The following is a 21,136-nucleotide window of genomic DNA, read 5'->3' on the forward strand; positions in this document are numbered from 1 at the left end:
CTGAAGACCGTGATGTCCTAAGTGAGTTTTCTTTAATCACTCTGAGAAAAACAGTGCGACTCCTTCACATGAAAGTATTTGGCTTGAATAGCTGTGAGCCAGAGTCCAGGTGGTCAAATAGAAAAATCTAAAGTCCAGCCAAATAGCACACAGGTTGTTAATTAGAAACACTTCATCTCCACAAATGCCCATTACAATGGCAGGCCTTGAGGAATTCTGCTTCCCTTTTAATTTTTAATAAATGCTAATGACCTTCAATTATCTTGTAACATATCTCACATTAACCTTACTGGGAATGATACTGCCCTTTGGGGTCCTGTGAGATGTGTCAGCATTCACAGTCCTTTATGGTACCCACTCACGGTCAATGAACTGTGAAAAAGTGCATCCACCTACTCTAACCTAAGCAGGTTGTTGCTTTCCTTACATTTTGGTTAATACTATGCTTCTGTGGCTGTTGCACAGCACTTGCAGACTTCCAGAAATAAAACAATTTCCCTTTTTAACATGCATTTACTGCACTGGTCAGAACACAGCAAAGACCAAGACTTTTAAACTGTTCAAATTATCCTCTGTCAGGAACACAAATATATATAGACAGGTATGCAACACTCTCTTTTAGAAAAAGCTCACAGCCACTTTCACCATTTTACTCTCAATGAGCCTTTACTAAAAACTAAACCAGAACTTTGCAGCATCTCACCAGAGCCCAACTAACACATGCAAAGGATGTTGGAATCATGCTTGTCTCATTTTATTGGTATTTAATCCCGAGTTAGTTAAAAATAAATTTCGTAATGTGCTATTAATGTGCTGCTACTGACAGCTTAAATGCAATCAATAAAACACCAAAGCTGCAATTAAACAGCAAAAGTAATTTTTAAAAATTATCACTGCTTAGCTACAGGCTTCTCTTGTTATCTCATTAATATACACAGGGCGTAGAGTTGGCTTGTGCACTGTTTTGTACAACTAGATTAACATCATCGTTCTCAGTCTCTTACAACATGGTTAAAGCAAACAATTAGCAGAAATGCCCTAAGTTATTTTTGTTCAGTTTTGTTCTTCGCATGAACATGTAGAGATAGCAGATATGTGACTCAAACAAAGCTAAAGACATGTGAGTGCAGGCCAGCGATTGTGCTTGTCAAACAGGTACATATATCAATGCAGACAGACTATTTTGGTGCATGAAATCGTAAGTGACATTCTCCCCTGGCAAGGTACACAGTAATGAAAAACCTGTAGAATGCTGTAAAAATATTAAAACTTGATACTTCCAAGATCTGCTCCAAATCCTTCAAAGGTTGACACATTGTCTTTTCCCCAACCTGAAGCATCAAAAGTCTTTAGGTGCCAAATTTAGCAACATCGGCTTCCCATATGTCTGCAGAACATCCACAGCAGGATTCAGAGCCTCTAAATTAGGCAGTTACCACCCTCTAATGTGTGTATGAGGAGCATAAACACTTAACTTAGATATTCAAATGATAAATGCCTAAAGTTTTATGATGGAAACAGCTTGATTATGAGCGTTTTCACCGAGTTCAAGAGGAGGCTTTGGGATAAGATTTCTCCAATGGCTAATCGCCCAGTGTTTTTTCCCCTATCTTTACAGGGCTTTATAATCTCCAGCCCATGCACAGGGCTACCACTGTATCACCTGCTAAATGCATAACATCGCCAGTTCCCTCAGCTTATCCATTACTCTTTCTCTACATGCACAGACTTCCTCCTTCACATAGTACTCAAGAAAAGGCACAAAGAAGATATCAGCTCTGTGAAGACTGCTTGGAGTGATCCAACAGCAATAGATGTAAACCCTTAGAGGGTTTTGATCCAACTTGTAGTTCCCTCCTCCTTCAGTCAACACTCATGCATTCAAAACCAAAACCACATAAACCACCAAAATAATTCTAATACAAAACCCTGAAGAGTGATGTAAAGCAAGTACATTCTAAATCAAGACAGTAAATTAGGATTTTAATCATAAGCTTAAACTTCACAGCCCTCCTGTGAAGGTAAGACCACCCCTTGCAATAATATGGGCTGTACTGACTTCATCTGTCAGAGATATGAAAGAAAACACAAAGCAATGAAAACAAAAGCAAGACAGGAAACAATGCTAAATGCTAAGACAGGAAACAAATATCAGAGTAGAAAATGAAATAAAGCTAAAAGTGGCTGGATTACAAGGCCAAAGCAGGCCAAATCCTTATCCAAAAAGGACACAAATACAATGGTGCACACGACAAGAATGCATCTTTCCCCTCAAGCATCATTAATTCACCAGAGACTCCTTCAGCAGCTCAAAGCTCTTCTTGAAAGGACAATGCAATTCATAAGTTCTGTGTTGCACTCAATTACATATATATGAGAGAACATTAATTGGATTAAACACTTCTGCCAAATATAAGATCAGATGTTTCAATTCATCCTCTTGTCTTACTACATCAGAGTTGAGCTATAACGTTCTACCAGCCTGAACCTCACTCGCCTCAGATATCTTTTCCAGCACCATAAATATTGTTGAACAGGACAGCTAACAGCATAGACTTTCAGGCTCACCTGACTAAAGACTGTTTTTAAAGGACAGTCTTGATTTTTCTCTGTAATGAGAATTAAAGAAAAAGAAAAGATTTATGAGCAAGCAATTGTCTGGTTTGGGTTATGTTACAACATGACACAGAACATTAAGCTTTGCAACAAGACTAAACATTTTTTATTTCTCTTTTGGCATTCCATACCCAATGGACCGTATAGCAATTTTATTTTTGCCATAAAAGGTCATTTGACTTTATCTCCGTTGTAATACGTATTTTATTTAATAAACTTTATAATAATAAAAAACTACTAAAAACACTGCTCTGTTCAAGGATTACTATTCAGAGGAGGTTCATTGAGTTCCATTAGTTTTAGCATCTGTGTTCTAAGTTGCAGACAGCTTCAAAAGTAGCTATTGAGGTAATACACTGCTTCATTTACAAAGGAAATTGGATGCTTAATGCATTTTGTAATGCAATAGCAACAAAGTGGTAGCATTTGCATAAAACAGCCCACCACAATAGCAGGTGCTGATCCTGCCTGAGAAAAGGTCATTTGACTTTTGCTAACTCAGTGTGGGCTCATTACTCCATCTGGATATATATTACCATGGAGCTCAGCAAAGTCCATGTTACAAAATACCAGAGTTGGGAAGGTTTGTTACCTCATCTGTGCCTAGAAAAGCCAAATGCATGGAAAGACGAAACATTTCAACTTAGCACATTGCATGGACCATTTGTGGAGAACAGACTGGCCAGAAAAGATTGATCATGGCCTCATAAAGATCTGCATTCCCTTCTGTGTTTGCTATGTCTGCTTGGAGGAGAGGACAGAAAATGGCCCACTGGAAACCTCTTTCTACAGATGGCAGATTTTTAGCCAGTATTTGTTGGCATAGTTCCTTTGACTTTGCTAGAGCTATGTTGGTTTATGTCAGGTGAAGGATACTTAATGTATGTGGCACAAATGAGTACTTTCGAAAACACACAAGGCCAAATTCAAAGAATTTGGAGGAGACAGTGGCCATTACCACCACTGTACTGACTGGATTGCAGCACTGGGATTGTAAAACACATTTGTGAAAGTTTGGCTTCTCAAGTGGATTTTAAATGGTTTGATCATCCTGTTTTATAGGATCAGAGTCTTTGAATTCACTCATTATTTCTTAGAATTATTGCATCATGTTAGTCATGCAGATCATGTTTTCTTCCTTTGAATATGTATTTATGTAGATCTGATTCAAACTTAAAACACAAAATTGAATTCTTAATGATCTTCCTATATTCACTTCAACAACATGCAAAGCAGTAACTTTCAGTTCTTAATCTGCTTGAGAGGGGAACACTCTCAAAACAGAACCACGCCTGGAAAATACCCATACTGTATCTCAGCACTTGTATAAGCATGCAGGAGATGATCGAAACTGAGTTCAAGTTCATTACAGCCTCATTTCAAGTTTCATCTGGGAATTAAACTTAAATTGAGACTGAAATTAGTTTTGTTATCCCTATTGTGCTGCACAGAGGAAGATTCTTTGTGACAACAGGGAGAATGTTTGCCTTTGGGACTGAAAACAGAATTTGAGATGCCTCTGTCACAAAAAAAATCAGCTAAGACTAAGATGCCTTTCTGGACTACTATGCTATGTGTTTGTTCAGCATCTTCTTACCCGTGAATACCTTCTTCTGATTTGAAAAATGCTAATACTCTCAAGTTTCAATATCCTCCCTGAAACACCAAGAACAATACCTATATCGCATTACAATATACAGAAAGTGACTGAATTTTCCAGCACTTCTGCTTCAGTAAAATCTTCATCTACAAGTAAGTATTTTCACCTGAAGATAGTAAAGTTACAGGGAAATGCAGACATGAAGGTCTGAAGTCTTCTAATGAGGTTTTAATTGCCAGTCAAAGAATGTGAAACAGTCAGAAATCATGGTGATACAGAAAAAGTTCTCTAAAAACTCTTGTACGTGCCTTGTAGAAATATTTTTAAGTATGTAAACTATTTTTGAAAATTCATTTCATTAAGTCACATAATAAAGCAACATGTGACAAAGCAAAATGTACCACTTCCTATATTTTCACATTTTCTTTGAATTATGTATGGGAATGTTGTTATATGGCTATACCATACAGACCACCATACTTAGGAAGCCAAAGTTTACTGTACACAATGTTGCCTCATTAAAGCACTAGCAAAAGATGATTTCAGCTCTCTTTAACCAGAAAAATAACCAAGTTTTAGTCTACCAGAGCTACAAATTATAGCCTTGCTCATGAAAAAATACTATTTCCACAGAGCAACATAAGCATGAAGCATGAGGCCATATCCATATTAAGAGTTTCATGAAAAAAATGTATTTTTTTCTTCATAAATAGCAAAAGGAAGCAAGTTGCAATGAGAATGCAAGAGAGTATCCTATGCAATGAAACAAGGGCATAATTGGGGAAAAAATAATCTTACAGAAATAAAACGAATACTCATCTATGAGACAGCACCTCTCGGGCTACTTCTGTTGCACAACGAGGGGAAAAATAAACAGCACAGCAGCAGTCTTACATGTACTAGCTCACTTACAGGATGAATTCAAGTAGCATCTTCATGTGGCAAACTATGTTAGCTTGTGTTAACAGAAATGTCAAATTATATTTAAAGCAACTGCCTACAAATTTGCCAAGAATGCCATTGTAGCAAAAAAATTCTTACAGAGAAAGAGGGCATAGGGAACAACTTTCTCCTCTGGGCAGCAACACAGTAATAATGCAAGATAAGACTTTCTGTAGTATTATGTTGAGGGAGGACTATCTGCCAACACTCGCCTAGTGCACACACCAGTGCCCAGGAGGTAAAGAGGCTTCAACCACGCAGCCAGCACCCTGGTCTCCTTATATCAGCATGAACCCAAGTAACAAAAGGAGTGGAGAAAACAGTAATCAATGTGTAGAGTAGTGAAGGTCAGTAAGGGAATGAACCTAACAAACATTTCTACCGCACATTTGAGGACAGCAACATGACTTTGCAGCTCTGTGAAAGTAAGCCAGCCAGAGAAGAGGCTTCCGATTAAGAAGTATAAATGAATTCAATTTCCAATAAAGGAAAGGTCTCTGTGGTCATGAGTAAATGTCTTGACATCCCTTTACCAACTTTCTCCAGGTGAAATGTGAAAAAGATACAAGTGCATTTCCTTTATCTCACCCTTTGCCTGTCATTTATAAACATTTTGAGTCAAGAATGTCTGACAGAAAATGGTGTTCGTATATTTGCTCAAATCTCAGCTCTTGGCCAGGGCATCCTACTTTTACTATATTTAACTAGCAATTAAATGAAAGACATTTAGTACATATGCAGCTTAGCATGTTAGTATTATCAAAACAGACTCTTCTAGACTTCCAGAATCAGTTCATGTGGCCTTTAGAACGAGATATTATCTTAATTGTCTGTCTTTTAAAGTTGTGATGCTATTCTCTCTCATCATTTCAAAACCAACTAATAACATTTTTGACAGGGTCCCAGTTAGCCATTTTTATTACCTTTTCTAAGGCATTCAGTATAACAGCTATTTTATTTCATGAAATAGACTTAGGAAGAAAATCATGCCGGTTGTGGTTCAGCTAAGTGAACTAAAACAAACAGTACTAAACAGGTTGATTCTTATTTCCTGGCTGAAATGTGCAACTAATGAAATCCCACAACAGCCTACTGTGGACCCTCCCATCTTCTGTCACGACAACACAAGGTAATTTGCTGGAACTTCCTCAGCAAACCTTTCTGTTGCTGATTACTTTGTATTCTGTAGATGCTTCACTGTCAACAGTCATGAATGATTATAAAGGGATTTAAATAAAAATCAACAACTTTGGAGCAGTGATTTTTGCAAAATGCATATGAAACAAAACACTATTTTGACAGGAATGATACGTTTTCATCAAACCTGCCAGTTCAGACAAGAAATAAATCAGACAATCCTAGAACAAGATCTTTCTTATAAATATATCCATATATTAAGGAGATTGCTCCTTAATTCATTTTTTGAAGAATTGAAACAAGTTCCTCCTATCTGACAATGCTGAATGTTACCTGAGGAGGATCTGTGGCTGATTTTTTTTTTTTTTTTAAAGCAAGCTTTAGCTCACTGACCTGCTAATAATAATAGTCAGCTGATGCCCTTTGAGTCTCTCTTCCTGTAGAAACAAAGCTTACATGATTGTGCTTGGTGTGAGGGGAAGGACAATGCATCTGTGTATCCCAGCAATCTTTGGGCATGCTGACCGAGTTCAGCTAAATCTCAATGAGGGATAAGAATCTCAGAGATTATTGTGTTCTCACCAGTTTTAGGAAATAGGCAGCCAAGGTGAGGAGAGACACTGTAAAAGGAGAAGGCTGTAGCATGAGTTTGAAGTTTAGATATCAGAAAACCTACATGATGAATGAGTGGAGCGGGAATAGAAGGAGCCTCCTCTATTCTAACTAGGAGGCTGGGTCCTATACCCAAAATATTTCATCCCATGACAGACACTACAGGGAGCAGCAGTTTCCTTCCCAGCTTCTGATCTCCCTGGCCTGTGGGACTCTGAGTGTGGCTGACAGCTCTCGTCTGCCTGGGATCCAAGGACCCTGCACAGGTAGAAACTCTGTCCCGGCACCTTCCTGGGGCACTGGGGGTGTCTCCAGTTGGAGAGAAAAGCCAAGTGCAAGCCCTCACTGCTGGAAGAAGATGAAAACAAGTGGCAACATCCTGGCTGGGGAGAAAGGATGAGATGGCAGAAAAGTAAGCTCAAAGCGGAGCACGAAATACAGCACTGCAGATGCACACCAGTGCCCAGTGATTTGGGCATCAAGTATATTCAGAATCACAATACTACTACACATTCACTAAACCCCAGATTGTAGAAACTATTTTAGCTATATACTGTAGGAGTCAACTCCGGAGTGATTGGGCTGTGAGTTTTGGGAAGACTTCACCTTTCCTTCGCATTAACTTCCTTATAAACACATACTCCCTGTTCCTACAGATTATAATCGATACTCAGGGTATTAAGAATGCAAGTTCCCAAAACAACCTCCTGAGTTCATCTCTGAGTGCTCCAGAGAACAGGACAGCAATATAACGCTGCTGGCTCTCTTACTGCCACCTAGAGACAACATCATGGAAGTAGGAAATCTACAATAATAATTGTCCACATGGGAACTCCCTTCGTTACACTAGGGCAAAACAGCTGCTAGGACTCCTACTGCAAGGAAACTCTAAGAAACTTGTTGCTGCTAGGTATGGTGCAATAATCCCGTGAGTGTCTTCCAGTAGTTGCTGTAATGATGAGGACACATCTAAGAAACCACTGCTAAAACTCATCATGAATACACTGAGCAATGCTGCTGTTAAAGGAGTTTTCAAAAACGTCGTACCAAGGTGGTAACGCAGGAGAGAAAGGAACGGGGAAACCCTGGGTGGGAAGAGAAAGTAGAGCTCAGAAGAGCCAATTGAAGGAGAAAAAAAAAAAGGCAGAAAGCTTACAGATGGAAGAAATTTGGAACAAGGATGCTAGATGAGAAGAATAGGATGATTACTTGAGTGGAGGCTACTCCTGGAGAAGAAACTAAGTTAGATGAAGGGATTTAGGCTAAAATGAGAGCAAAAATAGACCTAAAACATTTCCCTATGATCTGTGTTGTCTATATAAGCCAACTAGAGCTGTAGCCTGACACTGCATCATCTTTCTCCTAAAGAAATCACAGAATCACAGAATGGTTGAGGTTGGAAGGGACCTCTGGAGATCGTCTAGTCCAACCCCCCTGCTCAAGCAGGGTCACCTAGAGCACGTTGCACAGGATCACATCCAGAATCTTCTATTACAAAGCAACCTTTTCAGAACAACTACTAGTCATTACTCTTCTGTATTACCTTTTCTGTACTGTGTACTTCTCCACAGCTTGTACACGGCTGGGACCACAGGGAGGAAGTTACTAGTTCTCCCTGCCCATGTTACATCATGCTGAGAATAATACAGTTTTGGAGACAGATAAATTCTTGCAGAGACTGAAACCATGATAATTTTAACCGGATACTGCATGCTATCACTATCCACTTATTCTTCTAATTTCCTGCTCCTTTCTTATCTGAATTTTATGCTTGGCAGTGCTGCTTTTCATGAGAGCTTTAGCTGTGCATGGTCAAAGCCAGGATAATTCAGCTGTGGCTCATGGAGTTTTAACAGATAATAAATATTCATGCAGGACTTTTCCTACCCACTTTCTCAGAGAAATCTTAATGGAAGTGAAATATAATAGAAAGAAACCTAGTATTACTCATTCTGGCAAGTAAAATGCATCTAATTTTGAATTGCAAGTAAGACTGAATCTTTTGTGGAAGTTCTGAATAAGCGATGGTATAGAGCTAAAGTACCATATACGAAAAAGGCAATTAATGAAGTCTTCCACAGATAATTAGAAGGATCTTAAAAATGAACATGAAACAGTATTTCAAGCCAATCTGACTGGTAATGTGTTGGATTTGCCTAATCATGGCAGATGAAGTCCAGGAAAACTATGGTCTGTAATAGAAAAATCTCATATAAAAGGGCTTTTTTAGAAGTGCAAATAGTGTAAGTGCTTTCCTTTTCCTTTTTGAATTAATCAAGATACAGTATTTAAATTCACTGTTGTACTAACAAATGATGCATCTTTTAAGATTTAGACACAGATTGTGGTAAAAAATGAGAAAGCAAATTCATTGAGTAAGTTGTTGGGTTTTTTTGTTTGTTTTTACACTGAAAACTGAATGATCACAGTGTTCACCTGGTAATTAATTATCTACCTCTTTCACTGCTTATACTGAATAATTAAAACATTCAGGAAGAGGGAAGGCATAGTTCAATTCCCCACATTCTCATTTGGGTCACAATATGGCAGTACCACAATTTACCAGCAAGTGTGGATATTAAATGGGCTAGGTAACACATCATTTACCATGTTAATACATCAATATCTCGGGGGGGGGGGAGTAAAAATCAGAGCAGAACAACTAGGGTTGAGTTTTTGATCAGAATTCCATGAAACACTTCTTCCAAGGAGAACTAGATATCATACACGTGCTCAGTCAAGTGGCAAGAACTCCCTTCAGCAGGAAGATCACAGGGAATCAATTTTTTTTTCTCATTGCCACAAAGCTAAAAACTATACAGCCTGGCCAAACATTTTATTTTTCAATGGAAAAGGAACCTTATTTTCTCTAAGACACTGTGAATATGTTTTACAGGTCAATAGTTAAAAATCTACCTTCAGGTTCCCAGTCTTCCTGAAGTACAAACCCATATTCCCTGCATAATCAACAAAGGAGAAGCAGGTGCATTTCAAGGACTCCCCACCTAACTCTGCTGTCAAAATTTAAAGACAAAATGCATTGCTTATGGTACTACCTTCCTTCCATGGACTGACAGGAAATTTTAGCACTTATTTTAGAAATACTAGTTGACTACATGCTGAATATTTAAGTGCTTCAGTGAGGTGGCCTACATCCATCTTTAGATATTCCTTGTAAAGAGGGGTAAAGGTTTTTATTGTTTTTCTTTGAACACTCCCTTTCCCCACAGTGATTAACCCAAGAATATTACTATAAGTGACATGTGAAGGACTAGGCAATGCTTTCCATTAAGATTCTACTTTTGACTGTTCACTTATTTTGAGTGGTTAAAACTCAAACCTATAATGTAATTTAAAGAAAAAAAAAAAACACAAAAAAAACAAAACAAAAGCAAAACAGCAGTTCCTGGGCTATTACTAGCACCTCCACATTGAACAGCAGGATTTGATATTATTCACCAAGGTAATAAAGGTATGAGAGATCTAACTATTGCCAAAGCCTGCTCCTGCAAGGATCTCAAATCACTTCTTCCTAACAGAGACTTGTTAAAATTCAGCAGTTGTGCACTTTGAGGATTCAATCTAGGCTAAACATCATCCAGGTCAAGGGGCCAGGCAAGACTTCTCCTTGGCAGATGACGACTGCTGCAATATGAAGCAGAGGAGATGAGGCAGGCAACAGTCTCCGTTGTTTTCTCAATGCAGTTACTGATGCCAGTGCCTGGGCTCTGAAGGAGGGGAGAAGGGCAAAGGCAGCCACACGCACCACAGAGGAGTGAGGAGCAACCAGAGGGAAATATTCAAGCAGTAGTCTGGTGAAAATGAGGAAGCACTATGAGAAGGTTCCCAAGCTCAGCATGGGGACTGTGATCTAATCTTGATCAGAAGGAAGCCTGAAATTAGGTCTGCAAAGAAGCTGAAGCAGCGAGGTATGGGAGAAATGAAACTTCTGTAACAGTTAGAGAACATTCTCCTACAAAATGCAGACTTGGACATCTGACCCTGATCTATGAAACACAGACAAAATGTGTGACACTATATTATAAAACAACCATCAGTTTCACTTACTTGATTTGCCCATGCAGAAATCTGAACCCCACTGATGACCTGCCTGAGCCTATTATGGTGCGAATGATTAGGTGTGTTTGGGTTTGGGGTTTTTTAAAGTCTTAAAAAAAAGAAAAGAAAAGAAAATTGCTTTAAAAACATATTATAAAAATGAAGTTTGTGAAATCAAGCACATATATTAGAAAACCCTAGAATTAACACAGCCCGTTTGAGCTACCATTTTGTCTGTAATGGTTATCTGCAATTTTCCTCCTCCTTCCAGAACGATGCTCAAAAATAAACCTTCACTCTAAAAGAAGCCCAACAAGGAGTCAATTGCACTGATTCTTATTACATGTCATTACCATCTCTTCCCCTCATTTTCTTTTCTTTCTTCTGTCAGATGCAATGCATACTTGCTATTAAAAAATAGTAATTTGTTTTTGGAAAACAAAATTGATGGTTATCTGATTACACCAAATTGGACCTTGCTGTTACTTCCTGCGAAGTCCCTTTCAATAGATTAGGTAATGTAGATCCTTTTGCCTGAAGTTTGTACCTCAAAAAATAAATGTTACATTTCTAAAGAAATGTATAATCAGAGAAAAATGTCCCTTTAAAGTGGTGTTTACCCTGAGCTAAGGCCCTTGGGAAAAAAAGATGGGGAAGGTCAGGTTTGAGGAGCACACGTGTGTGTGACTCCTGTGTGACTTCCCAAGCACACTGCATCTGTGATCGCAAGCTCGCAGCGGCAGAGTGAAACCTGGGAGAGGACAGAAAGGAAAAGAAAGATTTGCAAATGGAGCTTGTGCCTCTCCTCCTGTCACTTTGCTCCTGCTTCCTAGTCCGTGTAGCGATTATGACACCGGGCTGTTTGTCATAGGACCCTTCATCGACCCTTCCAAGTCCAGGGTCTCTCCACGCCTGGATCTATGAATTCTGTCCAGATCATCTGGAAGGCCATGATTAAAAAGAGCTTTTACAGCTTTCCTTCCTTCTAAACGCAAACATTTTTGAATGAATATATTATATTGGTGATCCTTAAGAAACGATGCCCTCAAACAGGAGTGATTTGCTTTGTAATCAGGCCATTAAAAGCCTGTACCTTGTTGCCCACACCATTCATTCTTTGCACTTGTGCTTCAGTCATCTTTTTGATAGGCAATTTATCCGAAATATCCTTGACCGGTATTTCAAATGAAAACACCATGCCCTGTGTTGAATCGAATTTTGTATTCACTGTCTGAAACGCTTTACAGGTATTGTGTCCTGCTAAGAATGATGATAGGGCTGAAAGCCTAGAGGCTTCGCTGTATACAGTGGATTTGTTCCTCTGTTTGTTTGTTTTTGCTTTTAAAGCTTTACTGGAAACATGCTCAAAATACAGGCGATTCTCAGGTTACTCTATGAGGCCTCCACAAAATGGGCCCTATCACTGAAACCCAGTCAATAAAAAACTAAAATTTAACACGCTCAAACAAGAAAATCAAAGGAATTTTACATAATCGTCTCATAACGTGCTGCCTCCCAGGGTCCAACCTTCCTTAAGCAGGGGCCAATTCTAACGAAGCTATGTAGAATCATGTAAGAGATACTGCAGTGAATTCAGATAAATCAGTTTTGTCTCTGCTGTCTCTCGGAATATAGTTGATACTGAATGACAAGAAATATTCACCTGTTGGTGATGAGGAAAATAAGAAAAGAAGACTGCATCATTTGAACATGGCAGCAACATTAGAAATATGATTTTAGCATGATGTGAATTGCAAGCACATGACATGGAAGGAACAATACATTGATTCTCCTCATTCTGCACTACCCATGTCACTAAGATCAATGGAAGTCACAGACCTATGCTATAATATGTAGAATTATTTATGGAATGAACACTCCTGTTTGTGCATACACCTCAGTTAAAGCAACATAATGCCTAGAGTTATACCCAGGAGACAAAACCATATTTTACATATTTGTAAGCAATAAAGCTTGAATTCCTATCATCATTCACCACATTTTTCATAAGCTAGAAAAGCAACTAATGGAAGGATTTTTGCAGAGTGGGTTTTCTGTTGTTGTTGTTTTCAGTGGGAAGGGGGAAGGCTTCTAAAGAAGTGATAAACATCATACAGTTTAATCACTACAAGGGACTAATTCTGCTTGCGAACTAATCCATTAAATAAAAGCTACTGGGAGTATTTCCCAGAATGATGCCATGCAATGTACACAAGAGCTGAACAAAAACTGAAACATGTGAAATTGCCTCTGGCATGCTCGAAATTCAAAGGCATATGGGGACATCAGTGAAGTCAGAAAGCAGTAGCATGCAGACGTCCAGCATCAACACCAAACCTCTCCTGGCAGCAAGAAAGCACAAACCCATTAGTATGTGCCTCCCTTTTACAACGGCTGCCGAGGCTGTGTTAGCACTGGCAGGAAAAAAGAAGCTTTAAAGCTAAGGCACCTTTTAATTTTCACTTCTCAAAATCATGGCATTTCCAATAAAGGCTGCTTTTGAACCTCCATTTACTTTTACAACTCACTTTGTTTCACAGCGCTTTCTATCTCCCACTGCTAACTCTTGAAAGAAGCCCTTCCAAGATTAATTCGGTCTGTTAGGATTCTGGATGTTAAAATGGAATTTTTCTTGTCTACTCTTTCTTTTGAAAGGCTTAGAAGTGATTTGTAGCAATCATCATAAAGGGATTCGATTGACAGAGTTTAACAAAGTGATCTAGAGAAGATAAATCAGGGGAAAATGCTCCAACTGTAAATTGAAAGGTGATCAAAGTTTTTCCTCTGCTCTTAAAACAAAATAATTTTTTAGAAGCAAAAACCATTTTAAAAGCTTCTAGAAGCAGTTAATGAAAAGCTTAGAAATGCACAGCCTAACACTTTAAATAATACTCTGCGATAGTAATCAAACATGAAGAAAGGATAAATGGGCAAGCATCACAACCAGTAACAAACAACTCCCCTGCCCTTATTCAGACAAACCTCAAAAACATAGCTGCCAAATGTTCCGCAAACGAAATGAAAGAGATATAGTTAAAAGGTCACAATATTCCTTCCTGTGAAAAATATGGCTTTTTTCTCCTCTATTTGCCTGGCTCTGCTTTCCTTCCCAGTTTGCTCTCCCAGATTGCTTTTCCCTGCAATTTGCCTTCTTCATCTGCCCCCAACAAGAGACCCTGGTTGGAGGGTCCCTGCTGCACCTGTCAGCGCGAAGAGGGCAAAACACAGAGAAAAGCCTCGGCTGCCTCACGGACCATGCCAGGGTCACCTCTGGTAACACATGGGCAGGGGGAAGGAAGAAAACCGTCCCTGCTGAACGTCAGTAACACCAAAGATACAAAAACAAATACGAAAATAATGTTGACCAAGCCTGAAGACACCTCTTAAAAACGTTCTTCTAGAAGTTCAGATAGATCAGACTGGCTAACCAACTCTCAATATCAGTAGTACACTTAAGTAGTACATATCCCCGTTTGACATATTTACTCTATTCTTAAGTTTAGGGCTTTAATTCACCAGCTCATGAGAAGAAATAAGTTTGCTGCCCTCCTTTAAACCTCCAGTGGTGTGTACAATGCAACACAGATAGGCACTAGCATAGGCAAAAGATTTATTTATTTATTATCCTGATGGCACAGGTGAATTTTGGATGTTATAGCCACTGCTTGCAGGGTCCTTGCTTTAAATCCCAGGCAATTTTAACACTCAAGTCAAAATAATTCACTTTCACTCAGCATAGCAGCTACTTCAGTTGAAGGTTATTTCAAATATATTTACAGGATATTAACAGGATAAAGGTTTTCTCTATTCACAACTACAGCAAAACCATAACATTGACATTTTTGCAATGTTGCTCCAACCTTAGATACCTATCTGCTCATTTATTTCGTAAGTGTTCCCCAGATTTGCTGGGCTTTTCTCTCTTCTTTTGTGACTCCAATTTAGTGTTACCTGCAAATATGACTAATGTGTTAATCATCTCAGCCTTCAGATCAATTACGTGATAAAAAAAGCACTCAAAGTCCCTTACATTTTAGTCTGCAAAAATCTACTACACTTCTTGACTAACAAGTCAATTTGTAAAAATATCAGGGTCTTTTTTTCTTTTTTTTTTTTTTTAATTAGGTTTATATCTGTGAAACTTTTCCACTTCAGTGTTATTCTACATAACAATGTATTTTATATAATTAATTTACTTGTAGCTGGTAACTTACTGTAAGTTGCGAACTCTCATTTATTGGAGACGTAAAAGAAAAAAACATTTGAAATGCCAACACAAATGGGACTTAACACAGAAAACTCAGACATCTTTCATTAATGATAAAACATGTAGTTATGAAAGACTGCACACGAGAGTCATTCGCTCACTGAAATACTGCAGGGACTAAGGGATTTATGCAAGCTAATGATATATACAAAACAATTCCACCTCAGTTTAACACATCGCACTACGCTATCAACTTTCAAAGCAACTATGCTTCTAACCCATCACAGTCCTCTGCTCAATTGTTCTTTGTAAAATTAACTTTTTTTTCTTTAGAATATCTATCTTTGCCTAAAGACAAATGGACTCTACATGTGTGATACCTACAGATTAATCAAGACATTAAACACCTAACCTGAGAATATTAAATGTTAAGGTCAAGAAAGATACGATTTAGCTATTTCTTTGAAGACTGACCAGAATTTTTTGTCAGTCTTGCAGTGACTTTTGTTATATATTATTTAAATGATGCAGAAGCATTTTTTTAAAAAAAAATTATCAAACATACAATGCAGTACTCATTAAAGCCAATAATGAAAGAGTTTATTTAGAGAAGATAGCACCTGCATTCATTTTATGATCAAAAATTGTTTGCTCAATTTTTTTCATTCACCAAAGATTCAGATAATCAAAAATCTTTACACCTTTTAATTACACATTCCTGATTACTTCAGTTTCAATTTCTGCATAGCTGTAATTTCGAATGAAATGTAAATAATGTTTTTAAACTGAAGATTTTATCAAATATTAGGGCAACCACCATGACTCCAAACCTGCTTGGTGGTTTCTTTTATTTTTAATAAGATGAGCTAATGAGAATTGCCAACTATACCAAATGTTTATTCTGCTTTTGCAATGTTTGTTTAAATTTTATAGAAACGTTTTAATGAGCAGTTAAGCCATTCAAAAACATTTTTAAAAAAGAAAATACATATATATATTTTTTTTATGTAGTCAAGGAATGTGGACTTAAATTAAAACTGTAAGCCTTATGAAAACCTAGGAAATTGTTAAAATAACTGCTATTTACCATGATCAAATTCTACAGTTAGTGACATGGCTTTTTAATGCAGTTTCACATATAAATTTCAGCAGCTATTCATTAATGATGAAACACGCACTATAAAGACCTTGCACACAAAAGTGAATCACTAGCTGGCACACTGCAGTGGCCAGGTCTCTGCTAAGTCAAGACTGGGGCCTATCGCATTTGCAACTGGCTGTAGGCATTTCTGTCCTGTAGTTCCTCGTTTAGTTCAGAAAGCACAGGACATGGCATAATCTCCAAGCACACGTACCTCCTCATGCAATCCAGCGCCCGAATAAAGAAGTCCTTATGAAGCTGATGCTCGTCCCTCAAGATGGAGCACTGCTCGAGCGTCACTGACATGGATGTCCTGTCTTTGGCACTTTTACAGCAGGTGAAACGGATCCCATTCAGTTTGCGGCAAATCTGTAACACAGGCAGAAGTCAAAGGATTGCTCTTTCCATGCCTTGTCTTCTCTACACACTAGTAGACTGTGAAAATCCCACAGTTTTACAATTACTGAGGATGTCTACAGAGATGTCTACACTTCCTCAAGAAAATAATTGCTATTAAAACACAGGAATTCAGACCAGAATCATTAGGCTGCTGACACGTGAGTCTTCGCAGTTAAATCAGTTACTAGCTCTGCCATGCGATTTTTGTATTTAAGGATTATGCCCATGCTGGCCTGACACAGTAGTACCAGAAGACTACAGTCACTAATCTATAGCCCCTTTCACCCAAATTACACATCTTAAAAGCAGATCTTAAGGGTTTTAATTAGCAAGACAAACCCGATGTGCACGTTTTATACCTGGACTTCTGAGGAACAGGTTCTGTACGAGGTCAGGGGACCAAGCGGTCTGGGCAGGACACAGAAGTGGTTTGCAAGGGACGGCCCTGTTCTGTGCCCCACAGAAGGGCTCACATTTTTTTTCCCCAAGTAAAGCAAGAAATTGACAGGGGACCAAACAAAAAACCCCACTACTATTCTTAGTCCTAAGCATGTTAAGCATGTCAGTACAATGTCTGCACTTACTACTACTTACCAAACTACAGCATCCAATTTCCTAAACATGAAAAAGTATTTGTGCTAGCCTAGAATTTAAAATGTAAAGTTCAATAATTTTTTCCTCACTTTGTGACAAACACCTTTTTCAATTAAAGCTTAACTGTCTGAACACCTAACAAATGTCGAAAAATGAAGAAAAACTTTGAAAAGTCTGTGCTAACCCCACAGAGAGGTAATTCCTCATGAGCATATGGATTCAGACACATCTATGTATTGAATTTACACGTGTGCCTTATTTTCAACAGCTAAACTGTTCAGTGTGAGCCAGAACAACTGACACTTAACACACATGGATGCCATGGAATACCTATTTTCCTTGAACGTTTTGACAAAATTACATATAAGGGAACTGGTAATTATCTTGGATGGGTCATGGCCTCTGACAGAGTAGGGGGTGACTAAATCCCAAATCCCAGCTAGTAACATACAAATAAAGTGCCAACTAGTAAGAATCAGCTTTGAACTGAGCAGCACTCTAGGCACAACAAGCAAATGACCATACCCACAGGCTGGAGGGCTTATTTTGCATTTAAATTCAGTACAAATGGCTCAATCATTTTTAAGTGGATTAAATGGAATACAAACTGTTAAATTAAATAAACAAATTTTAAAATCCTTAGCTTCTGATTTAAGGAGAAATCTAGGTCAATCCGATAAGGCTGGCTCAGATAAATCCTCAGAATAACTCAGTTCAATAAGGAAGCAGCAGTTAAACAAAGTAAATAATTAAAATGGGCAAACACAGTGATCAGGTGCTCAAGAAATCTAATAAGGGACAATACCAAATCTATGGCAATATCAGAATACACAGCTGACAATAATTCTCCAGCTTGAATTTTATCCTCAATTTGCTCACCTCATCCCCCAAATATATTGAAGATATAGGGGAAAAGAGTTGGACAAAACATTTGTTAGAAGCTTAGAAAGTCTCTCATATGAAGAGAGATTTAAATAATTAGGATTGTGATTAAGTTTAAAGAGGACGTGATAGACACATATAAAACAACAAAGAATAAAACAAGGACAAGTCAATACTCTGATCATTTCTCTTGATATGAGACATTAGATCAAGGGTCCAGCTTAGGAAATAAAAATATAACAGAAAAAAAAGCTCATGAAATGAAATATTTTTTACACACTACATAGTTAAAGGGATCCACAGACATCACATGCAGCACCATGAGATAACACCAAATTCAGGATTTTAATAGGATTCTAAAAGGGATCAGATAGTTTTATTGATAATGATGATATCTGTAACTGTCTTAGATAACATAGAAGAGAGATGCTCTCTTGGGCTTTACTGCCTATTACTGCTGTCCCATTATATTTAGAATAAGAAATGTTTATGATATTATTTTGCAATGGGTGACTTTTTAAACACAGATATATTCTCACAGTCCCATTACAACAGTGACTACACATAGGTGTGCATACCTATGCACATCCATGTATATGTGCATCCATGCATATGTACTGCAATAACACAGTGATACCCTGGGAATCATGCCTTTCAAATATATAAAAATAACATAATATAGCAGTATGCATCTCAAAGGGTCCAGAAATACTTATTTCAGAAGTTCAGCTTGAAGTAAGGTAACGAAAGAGAAATTCAATATAGTGAAGGAAAAAATTGAAATAGTTATATGTCAAAAGAACAATTTTTATCCATGAAATTTCAGAAAAGCTGAATGGATGGTAGATGACAACTTGCTATATCCAAAGATTAAGTAAGTTCTGTCATATTCTTTGCAGCTTATTTTACAATATCCTATATTGATTTATCTTTTACTTCTTTGCAAAGCAATGTTTCATAGTAATTGCAGAACTGGTACTGTGGAAGAAAGCTTGTATTTTTACCCACAACAGATTTATACTACAACAGCATGTGATAATATTTATTAACCAAAGTGCAAACTGGTATTAATAATATACAACATACATAATAATTGTAAAAGTGTTATTAATACAAAGACTCTTCTTTGTAATATGACATAATTAATATTTTCTTGTCCGCAGTGTTAATGAAAAGCTATACAAAATTTTATTACTATTTTGTGTCCAATATTTATTCACCTGGAAGGGCATATGCATTTGAAAATTCCCCAAAATAAAAAGGTCTTACATTTCAATTTCTGTAGATACCAAAGGCCCAAATCTCTGCTTAAATAAATGGGCATAATTCCAGAGAGGCAGCAAAGGTAGTTTTCTAGAACCAAGGCAATTACCTTGTTGAATTTCACATTCCTGAAAAGCTAGAGCTCTTTGAACATCTGTATATTTTTATGTATATATGCAATGACACAGAACTGGGAAATAAAAAGGAATAATGTGAATACAGCAAAGTAAATGTTATGCATTAATAAACTTTTTTTATCTCTTCTCTGTGTCTGAATTTTTGCCCATTGCATATCTAGCTGATTTGGTGTTGCAGTGACTGCCTTCAGAGCAGCTGTCATGGTGACACTGGCTAGAGAAAAGCAAACAACGGCAATTTACTAAAAGCTGTTGTACTGCTGATATTAGACACTTATTTACAAAAAGTAAGTAATTTAATTACATAAAATTGTAAGAGTCAAATGTGGCAATATTAAACAAAAGCCAGAACAAGTGATCATTTCTTGCATTACGCCCTGGGGCTTTATGGACGCTAAATAGCACAAAGAGGTGTTTTGAGTAACCAAAGTGTACGTTGCCACAGAACAGATTTGCAGTCAGACAAACAGTTAAACACTAACTGAACACTGCACAGTGTCTCTCATACGAGTTGACATCTCTATAGCTGTGCGTGATTTTCTAAGGAACTGATTCTGTCCCCACGGGCATGAACAGACTCCTGTAACTAACTGCAGAGTCGGTTAATTGAAACACACCCACAACAACGAAACCACCCGGTCCAAGCCTCATTGAGGCCAGTGCAAAATCCTGCACCTGGGGCAGGATAAGCCCCCGCAGCAGCCCGGCCGGGCTGACCGGCTGCGCAGAGGCAGCGGTGGAGCAGGCAGCGCCCCACACGCAGCAGCCGCCGGGGCTGCACCACCGGCGGGTCAAGGGCAGCGGTCGCTCCCTTGTAACCGGCCCCGGTGAGGCTGCGGCTGGAGCTCCGTGCCCAGCGGTCAGCCCTCGGTACCGGAGGGGGGTCGGCAAACCGGAGCGAGCCTGGCGGAGGGGCAGCGGCAGGGCTGGGCGCAGGCGCCTGCCACGCGCAGCAGAAGCGCTGGGAGCTCGCTCCCTTGTGCCGGGAGAAGGGGAGGCTGCCAGGCACCTGCTTGGCAGCAGGTCGGGGAGGAGGCACACAGACTACTTGCAAGCGTGCAGCAGAAGGGCGAGAAAAGCAACGGCTGCAGCTTGCAGCCAGGGAAATAAAAGGAATTAAATTGGATGTAAGGAGAAAAATAAATCCCAGCAAGGGTGACTATGCAGTGGAGCAGGCTGCCCAGAGAGGTCGTGCAACCTCCATCCGTGGGGCTACTCAATACTCAACTGGACATGGCCCTGAGCAACATGATGTAGTGTTGAAGCAGCCCTTGCTGGAGCAGGGAGTGGGACCAGACGACTGCCAGCGGTCCCTTCCAACCTAAATCCTTGCATGCTAATTCTGCGAGTCCCACAAACTCTTCCTTACAATACTTTGCCTCAAAAAATTCCTCTGTCAGGTTCCCAAGGCATTCCGCACTGAGGTCACATCAACAAAGCACGGGGAAGCCATCTCTTTCTTAATTCTGGCCAGTTCTTACCAGTTAGGCAAATGAGAAAAAGACAATATTTGTAATTTAAATGTAGGAAGAAGGGAGATATTCAGT

The 21,136-nt window shown here is 38.7% G+C and overlaps 1 protein-coding gene across 1 annotated transcript in view; it reads right to left on the reverse strand.

Annotated features, from left to right (window-relative positions):
* The window catches only part of INPP4B (inositol polyphosphate-4-phosphatase type II B), a 290,644-nt gene that overhangs the window by 8,911 nt on the left and 260,597 nt on the right, over window positions 1-21,136 (reverse strand). The window contains exon 25 of the mRNA XM_067297109.1: window positions 16,529-16,683. Within this exon, the coding sequence (XP_067153210.1) occupies window positions 16,529-16,683 (155 nt within the window). The remainder of the gene's footprint in view (window positions 1-16,528; window positions 16,684-21,136) is intronic.

This window comes from Apteryx mantelli, chromosome 5 (genome assembly GCF_036417845.1).
Source record: "Apteryx mantelli isolate bAptMan1 chromosome 5, bAptMan1.hap1, whole genome shotgun sequence".
Classification (NCBI taxonomy): Eukaryota; Metazoa; Chordata; class Aves; order Apterygiformes; family Apterygidae; genus Apteryx; species Apteryx mantelli.